This window comes from Chiloscyllium plagiosum, chromosome 9 (assembly GCF_004010195.1).
Source record: "Chiloscyllium plagiosum isolate BGI_BamShark_2017 chromosome 9, ASM401019v2, whole genome shotgun sequence".
Taxonomy (NCBI): Eukaryota; Metazoa; Chordata; class Chondrichthyes; order Orectolobiformes; family Hemiscylliidae; genus Chiloscyllium; species Chiloscyllium plagiosum.
This window is the reverse complement of record NC_057718.1, coordinates 91871607-91885367: the sequence shown is the minus strand read 5'-3', so window position 1 is coordinate 91885367 and position 13761 is coordinate 91871607. Positions and strand designations below refer to the sequence as shown.

The 13761-nt window shown below is 36.7% G+C and overlaps 1 protein-coding gene across 7 annotated transcripts in view; it reads left to right on the top strand.

The window, feature by feature from the left end:
- The window catches only part of ralgapa2 (Ral GTPase activating protein catalytic subunit alpha 2), a 585975-nt gene that overhangs the window by 158586 nt on the left and 413628 nt on the right, over positions 1-13761 (top strand). For all 7 annotated transcript variants that reach the window (XM_043696530.1, XM_043696529.1, XM_043696527.1 and 4 more), the window contains exons 14-16: positions 181-292; positions 7838-8075; positions 8556-8723. In XM_043696530.1, the coding sequence (XP_043552465.1) occupies positions 181-292; positions 7838-8075; positions 8556-8723 (518 nt within the window). The remainder of the gene's footprint in view (positions 1-180; positions 293-7837; positions 8076-8555; positions 8724-13761) is intronic.

Here is a 13761-nt window from a genome sequence, read left to right as displayed (position 1 = left end):
CAATTTATGACTATTAACACCTAATGGGGTACCTTGCCCACTGATTTGGAAATTCATTTCCTCACACGTTCATTAATGTTCAGAAAACTGTTCAGGAAATTGGGAAAATTTCAAAGTTGTTGATTTGGATGTATTCTTAGTATATTTTTGAATGACTGGATTTTTTTGACTTTCACATAGGGAACAACTTTTGCGTGTATTACTTAAGATCACTGAAACAATTATGCCAAAGCAGCACGATTTGCACAACCGGGATATTTTTGCAGAACACATGGCAGGACTACTTTTCCGGGTAAAATGTGTAAAATTACAATAGCTTCTTGTGAATTATGCAGTGTGTCTGTGTCAGTACAATATATCTGTATAAGTTAACAATTTGTATTTAAAAAAGGCAGATTAGTCATCATTGGATATCTTTGTATGAGCCCAGGAAAGAAAAGCTGACAGACTAATTCTGCAGTAAGAGTTTCAATTGCTGATTATGCCATGCCAATTCATGCATGTTGTATTGGTAGGTATCCGCGTTGGCTCTTGTGGATTTATTTGTGGCCCTTGTGTTGTTTGAAAATGTGTAGCTTACCTTCTCTGTGGTGTTTAAAAAGATCAATATTTTAGGTTGTATCCTGTCTTGTTTTAGTGCTTTATTGATGTTATAGGATTGGTGTGAATTGAAAAATCTCCCACAAAGTATGTCTGGTACCAACTTAGATTAGCTCTTTCCTAATCAGTCAATGTCTCTAATTATAAATTGCCGCTCCTGAGTTTTCTGTTGAGCAGGTATTGGATTTAAAAAGATAATGGATGTTGATTTCTTTCAAAGCAAATGACATGATTGCAGGAATAAATGGTTGATAATATCTTCAATTTTTAAAATTCATTTGTAGGTGTCTCTGGCTGGCCAGTATTTATTGCCTGTCCCTAGTTGCCCTTGAGAAGGTGGTGGTAAACTACCTCCTTCAACCACTGCAGTCCACCTGCTGTGGGTTTATCAACAATGCCATTAGGAAGGGAATTGCAGAATTTTAATCCAGCAATAGTGAAGGAACTGTGATATATTTCTAAGTCAGGATGGTGAATGGCTTGGAAGGGAATTTGAAGGTGGTAGTATTCCCATATATCTGCTGCCTTTGCCCTTCAAGATGGAAGTGATCATAGTTTGGGAAAGTGCTGTCTGAGGATTTTTGAATTTCTTCAGTGCATCTTGTAGATAATACACACTGTTACTGAGCATCAGTGGTAGATGGAGTGGGTGTTTGTGGATGCAGTGCCAATCAATGGACTGCTCTATCCTGGATAGTTTCAAGCTTCTTGAATGTTGCTGCAGCTGCACCCATTCAGTGTTCCAATCACACTCCTTACTTGTGCCTTGTAGATGATGGACTGCTTTAAGCAGTCATGAAGTGAATTACTCACCACAGTATTCCAAGCCTCTGACCTGCTCTTGTAGGCACTAGTGAATCCAGTGGAGTTTCTGGTCTATGTTGATAGAGGGGAATTCAGTGATGGCAACACTATTGAATGTCAAGATGCAATGGTTAGATTGTCTCTTATTTGTGTGACATGACTGAGTGTAGCATGAATGCATTTATTTTTTTTGTTGATTCTATTAAATTTACATTTTATTAAGGATTCAAATTAGAAATTCCCTAAAATTGCTTGAAATTGAAATTACAGTTTTGGTTCACCGAATTTCCAAAATATTTGAATTCATGCTTATTACACATTTTATCTTGCAATTTATTTAATAACGTGAGTAAGCAAACTGTTGTGATGGATAGATTAGATTAGATTAGATTACTTACAGTGTGGAAACAGGCCCTTCGGCCCAACAAGCCCACACCGCCCCGCCGAAGCGCAACCCACCCATACCCCTAACCTAACACTACGGGCAATTTAGCATAGCCAATTCACCTAACCTGCACATCTTTGGACTGTGGGAGGAAACCGGAGCACCCGGAGGAAACCCACGCAGACACGGGGAGAACGTGCAAACTCCACACAGTCAGTCGCCTGAGGCGGGAATTGAACCCTGATCTCCGGCGCTGTGAGGCAGCAGTGCTAACCACTGTGCCACTGTGCCGCCCTAAATACCATGGTGTTGGGTGCACTTCAATTTTGACTTGTCTCCCATCTTGGTTGTTTCCTTTTGTATAAACCCAGTTTTGTTCCCAAGCTCATGGAGGAAAGCCATCAAAGAGCCTGGCACAAAACTGGCTTTACTATAAATGCCAGAGGAAACATCACAGAAGCGCTTCACAGGAGGCTCCCAAGCACTGAGGATGTCACCTAGACAGCGGACGAAACGTCTGCAACACAAATTCCCAGCTCGGCGAACAGGACCACAACAACTGGCTTTACTATCCATCATCAAATATGGTTGACTTGGACGAAACTTAATCCCGTTTCTCTAAAGCCCAGCAATTTTAGATCATCTTAGAGAATGAAGATAATTTCAAGATATCATCGTTGATGGCCAATAATAACAAACATTCTTGAAGCAACTTTTAATGTCAAAATACACACCGGGCAATTCACAGAGGCAGATGTTATTCCAGTTTAGGTGGAAGTTGCAAATGGGTAACCTGCAAAATCATCTTTGCGACAAACTCCAAAGAATTATCCAGGAAATTGCTGCCCCCCCCCAACCTCTCATTTCTCTTGTGTACTTAGCATTTTAAACCAACTGTAAAGGTGATTCTGGATCTTTAAACTTCAGAAAATGGTAGCTGACTGTTATGAAAGGAGGACGTGATTTGCCTTCCTCTGACAACTCTGCATGAGAGGGAACTGTCAGAACGGAATTCTGACTCTGCACTTCTGAGGTCTTGATCACAATCACCTGTCAGAGATGTGAGGCCACTTCTTGCAGATTGTCACTTGGAAAATCAAGCCCATAATTTAAAAACGTTAATGCTTTATCAGCATTTTGGGATGGTGCAATTCCTTAAATGTCTCTCCACTGTCCCATATCCTTAACTCTAATAAGTATGAACAGCTTATGGTCTAGTTTGGTACTGAGCTAGAGACCATTCATTCAGAGCATCTGTTGCTGCTTCCAAATCCTACTTTCACAAAGTCAAACCTTTCTCACACTCCTCCTGAATTAGCCTTGAACATCCATTTGTTTGAAGTTTATCTTCCATGTATCATCTTCACTTGTTGATCTTTTCTTGTTTGAAAGATATGGGATCACTTCCTTAATCTCATTCCCACCAAAATTCCCACTATTCAATTTTTGTTCTTGACCTATTACTAACTGATATTTTGTCCAAGGAGGGATAGGTTAAATGATTTCTTTTGTGAGGGAATCTCTATTTCAGAGTTTAATTTTGTGTTTTTTGAGATTATCCTCAAAACAAGCTGAACTGCAAGTGAAACTGACATAGAAATAGAAAAGGTAAACCCACGAGTAAAATTGAACTTAACACTTTTAAGAAAATTAAAACCAAACTGACGCCGTGTAATGGAAACTGAAACCTTGGTGCAAGTTATAGGAGGACACTGCAGTGTCTGTGCAGTGGCAGTTAAGTATTCATCTGTAATTTTCAGAATTGATTGCTGCTAATTAATAATTCTCCAGAGCTGTCTGCAAGATAATAAGGTCTAAGAAGCTTTTACCAGAACAAGGATTCTTGTTGCTTGGAGGTCAATGACTGTGGCACAAAACTACACAAGAAATTGAAAGAGGATAAAGGTATGCACAAAAGCCAAGATGCATTGAGTTATAGCCTCTGTTTAAACTGCAAACTTGCCTATAAACCATATCCTATCCAAGATAATTGATTCCAAGTTTCTGTTTCCTACAACTGAAACTAGTGGATATTTTTAAAAACTGGGGACATGGTGGTATCGTGATAATGTCACTGCACTAGTAATTCAGAGGCCTGGGATCATGTCCTGAGCACGTGACTTAAATCCTACTGCAGCAGTTGGTGGAGTTTAAATTGAGAACAAAATCTGGAATATAAAGCTAATCTTGGTAATGATGACCATGAAACTACCATCGATTGTTGTAAAACAAAATCGAAATCTGGTTCTCAACTGTATTTTGGGGATGGAAATCTGTCCTCCTTACCTAGTCTGGCTGGCATATGCCTCCAGACCTACAGAAAGGGTTTGACTGTTAACTGCCCCTTGAAAATGGCTAGCAATTCATTCAGTTCAGGGGAAATTCATTAAAGATTTTAAAAAATTGGTGGATTTTGAATAAACAGGCCAGATTATTTTTGAAGTAATTATTTTAATGTAGTGGTTGCTTGTCAGATTTTGTAATATACAAATAATTTCATCATAACTGAGTATTACCTTATTTTGTGTTAAGTACACTTTGTTATAAGTACACATTCGTTATAAGTCGGCTCCACTGTATTGTTTTGTGTAGTATAAGGATTCAGTAATGCAACAATGTACAGACAGTATCTATGGTAGTACAAAAGCAAGGCTTTTGTTGATCTGTTGTTCCTTTTGCTAGGTGTTGCATTTAATAAAACCACTCTGAGAAATTTAATAGAAACCTTCAAATGCAGGATATTGAATAAAAGAGTTGATTATTAAATGACCTTGAATTTTGCATTAAAATTGATAAACAAGTTGCTTTCTAAAGTCTGATTTTGATTTTCATCATTGTTAACATTGGCATAACACTGAATGCTACAGTTTTATTACTACCAAGTATTAGCAAGCTTTGAGAAGATTTGTAACTCAGATTGGGTTCTGGATGTAAATTTGCTCATTGAGCTGGAAAGGTTTGTTTTTGGATGTTTTGTCACCATACTAGGTAACATCATCAGTGAGCCTCTGGTGAAGCACTGGTGGCATGGCCTGCTTTTGATTTGTGTTTAGGTTTACTTGGGTTGGTGCTGTAATTTCCTGTTCTTTTTCTCAGGGGGTGGTAAATGGAATCCAAGTATATGTGTTTGTTGATGGAGTTCCAGTTGGAATACCTTGTAAGAACTGTAATAAACGCTACATTGGACAAACAGGCAGAAATCTAGCCACCAGGATACATGAACATCAACTAGCCTCAAAAAGACATGACCCACTCTCACTAGTATCCTCACATACAGTTGAGGAAGGGCACCACTTTGACTGGGACAACACATCCATCATAGGACAAGTCAAAGAGAGAGACATGCGAGAATTCCTAGAAGCATGGCATTCCAACCGGAACACTTATCAACAAACACACCAACTTGGATCCCATTTACCACCCCCTGAGAAAAAGAACAGGAAATAACATCGTCACAGGAAATGCTGTCACCAACTCAAGGAAACTTAAACACATAAATAAAAAGCAGGCCATACCATCAATGCTTCACCAGAGGCTCACTGATGATGTTACCGAGTATGGTGATAAAACGTCTGAAAACAAACCTTCCAGCTCAATGAGCAAACTTACATCAACTACCAAGTATATTGTGATAAAAGTTTATACTATCATTTAGAAATTTGGATTTTATAGTTGAGATAAGTAGGTTTTTTGGTTTTAAGTCCGTGAAGGTAACTTGTTTCTTTTAAGCGATCAGAAAGTCATTTTGAATATTTTCAACCATAATTTCTAAAAAAAAAAGCATCACTTATATAATAAATGACTAGGTACATTACCTGGGGAGTTAATTGATGAATTCTTTACCAAGTTGACATTTTGCAGCATACAGAAAGACATTGGAGTGTTGGAGGTGTGAGGGGTTTGTGACAGTCTGAGCTTTCATAGCTGGGTGGAAAAAAGTTCTTAACTGTTTTAAGTGTTACACAGGGCTTTTCTTCAAGTTCTGTTAGAACAGTAAGTGAGGTAGCCAGTGACTTTGTTTCTCATGGAGACGATCATATCTGGTGAATGTATAGAAAGTACCTGAAGGGGAATATTTGCAACCTTGTCAATTAAGTCAGAAATTAAACAATTAAAATAGAATTGTTACTTCACTGGGGTGAAGTGTTTGTAAAGGAAATTGCTGCGGAAGGGATTCAGGTTTTCTTTTTGCTGTTTTTTGTTAATTTTTTTCTGAACTTTTATTTAACATAGCTCTATTTTATCATTTTTTAAAACTTGTTCTTTTGTTAAACGAACTTTGCCCATATTTTGCACAAAGATACCAATGACTGATCGCCACCAGTAACGAAACAATAAAAATAAAACTTTTAATCCATCATGCCAGGTTTCATTTTTAGACCAGACTAGTCCAATATTACCATCAGCTGGCATCATAACATTGTAGTTAACATCCTTTGAAGGTATTTGATCTTCAAGAACTAAACTAACTTCTGGCCCAAAAGCCATTTTTGTTAGCATTCAATAAAGACTACTGCTTTTCTGCCATTTCTCTCTTCACTCTGGGCATTTTTTGCTTCTTTTCAACACACAAGGCAGTGAGTCAAAAGTGTGGATCTTCCCTCCAGTATGTGGTTTCACAGCTCTCCTGCTGTGTACAAGCTGTGATGTAATGACAGTCTGTCTGAATTTAACCATAGAGCAGCAAACATCAAGTGATGGGGAGAGCAAAATGCACAGGGCGTAAGATTTTCTCTGAAGAATTCTAGTGTTCTAAACTGCAAATTTTAATCTTTTGCTGTGTGCCGTTTTTGCCATTTTGTTAAGTTCATTTTATTATTGTAGTTTTTAATATTGTTTTTGTTTAAACTGATTCGAAGCATTCCAGGGTTGCCTAGAAATCTCAACAATGATCATGAATGCTGACGTTTGTTGGAATTTTCTTCATAGCTTTGGATGCGTTTGTACCATATTCCATATTTGCAATTCCACAAAATCTTTGCACTATCTTCTTAATTTTTTAAAATCTTCTGCTTTAAGTTATTCAGTTGATTTATCTTTATCCAAAGGCAAGTTATGCTTTAAAACAAAACAAATAAATAAAAATAAGCAACAGGGTCTCAGAGAGAGAGAGATGCAACTGGGATGGGTGAAATTCAATTCAATTGCCATCATTTTGAATTTCACAATTCAGTTTTTTTTTTGCAAAATAAATGTGAGGTGAATTGGATGTTGGGGTTGAGGAAGTGGGAATTGTGTGGAATAATGAGATTATTGGTGAAATGAAGTAAGTAGGTTATTCAGCTTGTCTTTATTGGGTACAACTGGAACAATATTTTCTAATATTGTTTGTTTTTTTGGAAAACTTACAGAAAAAGGCTACGTGGGGATAATGGAGCAGTGGTCCATTTATATTAGCCTTCTTAAAAAGGAATCATGAGCTTTGCTGAGACTAGCATATTAAAGTAATAATGATCCAAGCAGTCGTGAATGTCAAGGAAGAAAATGCAGTGCTGAGTTAGAGAGGTCACACATCTTCATTGCATAAAATAATGTCATTAAGAACCAATTTATATGATTAGTTTATACGACTGATATACGCATACCCAAGAATTTACGACAAACGCAAGTATAATGACAACACCTGAAAGTGTTGACCCAGTTTAGATTTGAAGTGATTTAATTGCTTGTAACATGGCAATGAGAACATGAAATTTAGAGCTTAATTGTCTCAATTTTTGTTCAATCAAAGTGTAAATATTTGACATGAAATTGAATAACAAGCATCACACTTCAAAACATTATTTAAAGAAGTAAATTAAGAGTGAATTGTTACAGTTTGTTATTTGTGCTGCTTAGACGTCAAGGTTTTTAACATAGAGTTGCGATTTGTGCTGCGACAGTTTATCGTGATTGGGTTACTATGCTTTATTTTGCCGATGTGCAATCACGGTTAAAATAAAGGCTTTTGATATTGTATATATTTTTTGCTTTATTTGTGTGGATTTGTACTCAAACTTAAAAAGATTTCATTACAGCATCATAAATCTTTATTTTTTCTTTCTGCAGACTCTCATTGTTGCCTGGATTCGGGCTAATTTAAGTGTGTACATCTCACGGGAACTATGGGATGAGCTCCTGTCTGTGCTTTCTTCACTCACTACCTGGAATGAACTGATTACTGAATGGGCAAAAATTATGGATTCTCTCACTGTGGTGTTGGCAAGATGTGTGTACAGCCTGGATATGAATGATTTACCACTGGACAAGCTAAGTGAGCAAAAGGAAAAGAAACAAAGAGGAAGAGGTAACAAAATTTCGACAACTAAAATTGTTTGGAGGGCTGTGATTTTAAGAATTAGAGGGAATATGGCCCAGATGTCAACATCAGTCTGGTCAGGTATACTAATCCTGTTATCAGTGTGTTGTCAGAATGGAAGTATATTCTGATGTTTCTGAATAATGATGGAGGGGACAAAGTGTCTGACAGCATATCATAGAAGATTGACATTTGCTGTATTTGCTTCTGCACATCCAGCCAATTCAAAACGTAGTAGAAAATGGAGGTGAAAAAGTGTACTTGTATGTCGAATACAATTGATTATAAATTATCTTATTAATTTTAAGAATATCCAAAATTCACATTTCAATGTATTATCAGCCGTTTGTGAACTCTGTGATCTCAGTTCTTGTGTAGGAATGCTGTATGTATTATTTAACAATAAGATGTTGACAAATTAACAATATGTGGGACTAAACACCTATTTATGCATCATTAACTTTTAAGGTGTACATCAAGATCTTAGTAAAGTAAATGCAGTAGGTAGGTCCTTTTCTCTGAGTTGGAGGAGTCAGACTGATGGCACACAAGAGCATATGCGATTTAGAAGTGCAACTACCTCTGGTGCCCCTGGAGTTGAAAAGGCCAGAAATATTGTTCGTCAGAAAGCAACAGGTAAGCTCACTGAAGACCGAATTTGTTCATGAACTACATAATTTTTTGATTGAAGCCAAGTATTTCTCCAGTTTGAAGTATTGTTCTGCCTGTTTTTATAGGGTATTTTAAATTTTTTGAGAATTATCAAGTAACTGGATGTTGAATGTTTGGTTTGTTTTCAGAATTTTTTTCAAGTCCTTTAACTGGCCCTTTCCTTACCACTTTCCTGCCCACTTTGTTAGCTTCTACTGCTTCTATCATAGTGCAGTTTGCTCTTTCTCCGTTAAACCACCACTTCATCCCTTTATTGCTTTCTAACCTAGTTCATTATTCCTGAACTCCCCAGAATTGACCAACCCTTAATCATATTGTCAACCTGTCACTAGGATGTTTTGCTTCCAGTACCCTCAAAATCATTGTCGTCATCTTTTTCTTGCAAGAGCTTTTACTTAACATCCTTGACTTTGTAAATTACCTTTAGATCTGTTGTCTTCCCTCTTGTAATGCATTATTACTATAGAGATACATAAAATGCTTCCCATCACTTTCGACCAGCTTCTCAAAGATTATTAAACTTTACTTACTTACTTACTTAGATTACTTATTTACAGTGTGGAAACAGGCCCTTCAGCCCAACAAGTCCCCACCGACCCACCACCGACCCAGACCCATTCCCCTACATTTACCCCTCCCTTTACCTAACACTATGGGCAATTTCGCATGGCCAATTCACCTAACCTGCACATTTTTGAACTGTGGGAGGAAACCGGAGCACCCGGAGGAAACCCACACAGACAAGGGGAGAATGTGCAAACTCCACACAGACAGTCGCCTGAGGCAGGAATTGAACCCAGGTCTCTGGTGCTGTGAGGCAGCAGTGCTAACCACTGTGCCACCGTGCTGCCAAACTTTGTGACAGTAATGTTGCTCACTGTCCTGAATTTGTATTTCTTCATTTTCCTGCTACTTTTCTCTCTTCTACTACATCATTTTGATTAGTCTATATTAATGAAACATAAATTTTCTGGCTTCATTCCAACTACACCCAACAGGGCATATCCTCTGATTTTCTCAGGCAGATTTTCTCATGCAACTTGTGTATGACAGTGTTAAATATCACACAACACCAGGTTATAGTCCAACACGTTTAATTGAAAGCACACTAGCTTTTGGAGTGCCGCTCCTTCAGGTGATTGTGGAGGACACAATTGTAAGGCACAGAATTTATAGCAAAAATTTACAGTGTGATGTAACTGAAATTATACATTGAAAAATACCTTGATGGTCTGTTGAGTCTTCGAATACCATGATAGCTTCACTTCTTTCATGTGTAAATCACAAAACCTTTTTTTAAAAGTTGCATTCTCAGGTTAGCTGTAAGAATGGGTGTTAGCTAGACAATATGTTGAAGGTGTCTAGCCCCTGTGTTCTCTGAGCGCCGCTCCTTCATCAGATGATTGTAGAGGACACAATTCTAAGGCACAGAATTTATAGCAAAAATTTACAGTGCGATGTAACTAAAATTATACATTGAAAAATACCTTCATTGTCTGTTGAGTCTTTCATCTGTTCGAATACCATGATAATTTCATTTCTTTCATGTGTAAATCACAAAACCTTTTTTTAAAAGTTGCATTCTCAGGTTAGCTGTAAGAATGGGTGTTAGCTAGACAATATGTTGAAGGTGTCTAGCTAGATATATTGTCTAGCTAACACCCGTTTTTCCAGCTAACCTGAGAATGCAACTTTGAAAAAAGGTTTTGTGATTTACACATGAAAGAAATGAAATTATCATGGTATTCGAACAGATGAAAGACTCAACAGACAATCAAGGTATTTTTCAATGTATAATTTTAGTTACATCGCACTGTAAATTTTTGCTATAAATTCTGTGTCCTCTACAATCATCTGATGAAGGAGCGGCGCTCCGAAAGCCTGCGTGCTTCCAATTAAACCTGTTGGACTATAACCTGGTGTTGTGTGACTTTTAACTTTGTACGCCCCAGTCCAACACCGGCATCTCCAAATCTTGTGTATGACAGGGCTGCATCATAGTTCTGTTCATTCTAAATGTGACCTCATGCATACACACCATATTACAGAACATATTTATACTTCCTACTTTTCTGTAAATTGCTTTCAGATCTTTACATTGCATTCTTCAGTCAATGTTAATAGTAATTCTTTTTAATTATGTTTGCATCTTGTATTACTGCATGAGTTCATTTTCTTGTAGTTAGTGGTGACTCATTTACAATTTTGATCAGAAATGTAGATGAATATATGATCAAAACGGCATTTTTAAATTGCAGAACCATATGTGGTAAGCCCTTCTACAGCAAGATGTTCTTGCTTTAAGTTCACTTTGTAGCTTACTGTTGAAAGTGTTTAACATAAACTATAATTAGAGTTCTATTTTTAGTTATACTGGATGGGAATTAATTTGCAGAATGAATTCCAATTATATAGATAAATAACCTGATCCATACAAAGCATAAATTGATATTTTTGAAACACTTTAAATAAAATATATATATTCAAGGGAGAACGTTGAAGTTTAGTACATGCTCATTAGGCTTCTATAATCGTCCCTTAATTGCCATAATATAATGATGTTGTATAGCTTGTGTTGCTACATCTACTTAAGTGTTGTTTGGCTTATACTCTATTTCTGTCAAGAGGCCCAGCTTTTGGTGTCCATTTGGATGTTATTGCTAAATTGCAGGCCTGAAAGGAATCTGAGTGAAAAGACTATGTGGAAGCACCCAGTGTACCTGGACTTGGATAGCGTGGGTTTTGAAATTATGTTAGTTGCAGGAGAGTGGACCGACCATAAGGTTCTTTTCAATCTACTGTGTTGTGTCATTATTTCTTACACAGAATTATCCATAGAAGTCCTCCTTTTGTTTGCTGTTCAATGTACAGAGAAATGTGTACTCTATTAGCCATAGAGATCTTTTTATTATTAATTGTAGAACTTGAAACAGTAGACTTTTTAAAATTTCCTTTTGAAGAGTGAAGTCTAAACATAAAGGGCAAGCAGATGGTACATATTCACTTTCTCAGGTGCAATCCTGGCTTCCACAGGACTACAAAGCTATTGGCAAACAAATCCATTCCCATTGATAGTTAACAAATTGGTGTAATTAGCATGTTTGTTTTTCATAAACCCTTCAGTTTTCACACTAGATAATTTTTGCATTTCTTTAGCTTTTTTTCCAATTAAGACCAAATTTGTAAAACCATTTGAGTTCTTTTTAATAAATAATGACCGACTAAAAACTTCTTTTTAACAAGATTCTTCGTGTTGATATTTTTATTACTGTCATTTGATGTAATTAGTTGTCAAAAGGCATACAGCTTTGCCAGATGGACATCTTTAATAATGAGTGCCTTTTCAAATACACTGCATGTGTGTCTTAAGAGAGATAAAGTGGACTTTTGCTATATCCACTGTCCTTTATGATGAATAGTTTGTCTAATTGGATTTCCCACGAGGTGAGAATCAGTAATATGTTTTGCTATGTGAGAGATTTCTGGCACAGTTCAAATGGCAACTATAATTTTTCTTTATCCCCATCATTGAGAAAATGGCGAAGAAAATGCAAAAAGTACAATTTCTGGTTAAAAGATCTAACATTCCATTACAAAAGCTATATTAGTCATTTGAACTTGTTACATTCCTCTGAATTTAGCTAGTTATGGATAATTAACTAAAAATGATCTTGCCAAGTTTTGAGATTTTTAATCTCTTCACACCTTCAGTTCAGTATAATGCTTTTGTTAGGAGTATGGCCGACTTTTAATATTTTACCACAAAGTATAGTTGTAATATCTTATAAAGTATAAGTAACTTTGCTAGCTAGATATTTTGAGGTGTAATCAGTGTGTAGATTGTGTTTAGGTTATTGTGACAATCAGTGTCACAAATTTATTTGAATAGATGCCATCAATATTATATATCATAGTGGAGTGTTGAGTTTTTCATTTCCCCTTAAATGATTTTTTGCATTTGCTTATTATTATAGCCACTGATTTAAAATATTCCAGGATTATTTATTAACTTTCCACAATTTGCTTTAACCAAGGCGAACAATGTGGTTGATTCTTAAATGCCCTCTGAAATGGCCACTTTGTTTAAGGGCAAATGAGGATGTGTAACCAATGCTGGCCTTAACATTGATGCCTGAATCCCATGAAAGACTAAGGAGAGAAAGAAATCTAACATTTCACTTTAATATAGTGTACATTCTGGTCATTTCTGATCTCCTGATAGTTACAACTTTTATACAGTTATGTTGGTAATAAACAGTGAAATGTCAAAATGTTGGTTAGTTAGGCAAAAAATGAAGAATGTATTGGATGTGTGATGTTGAGCTGATTCTCTTGGTTGTGTTATGACCAGTTCCCAGGTGAGATTCCCCAAATTATTATGGTTCCAGATAGGATACTAAAAATTGTCGATGTCCAGCTAAAGTGAAAAAAACCCACCACCTTTATTCACCTGGAATCCTCCACTTCCTTGGATGATTGTGACAACATAAATTAAAAATGATCCTCTCCCCTTGGCCCCTTTCTCACAGGCCAGATGAATCTATTTAAAAGCAGCCAATTTATCAAAGTCCTCATAAGTTAACACATTTTCTCTTTAGTTAATAAATGTAACGAAATAATAACACACATACGGTCTCAGCAAGAGATAAGTTTGTGTTTTCGCCTTTCAAGAATACCTAGGGATTAAGTGTTTGAATTCTGTCTGAGCTTTTGCGGGCTGAGGTGGTTAAACGTCAAGTGTGTGCTAGTGAGTTACGGTGATAATTTGTTTGCAGATGAGAATTTTTTTAAAATTAAAAGTTGAAAGGTATGCAGATAAGTCTGTTATATTTGAGAGCAGAACTTTGAGAGTTGAGCACTTGCTTTCAATAATTTTGGATTTCTGAGTTCCATGAAATTCTTGTGTCCTGTTTCCTTCTGAACTGACTTCTCGCACAGAGTATGATCTTCCTATATTACAGGGGTGATTCGCTGATGGGTTTTTCTTGACTGAGACTCGCAG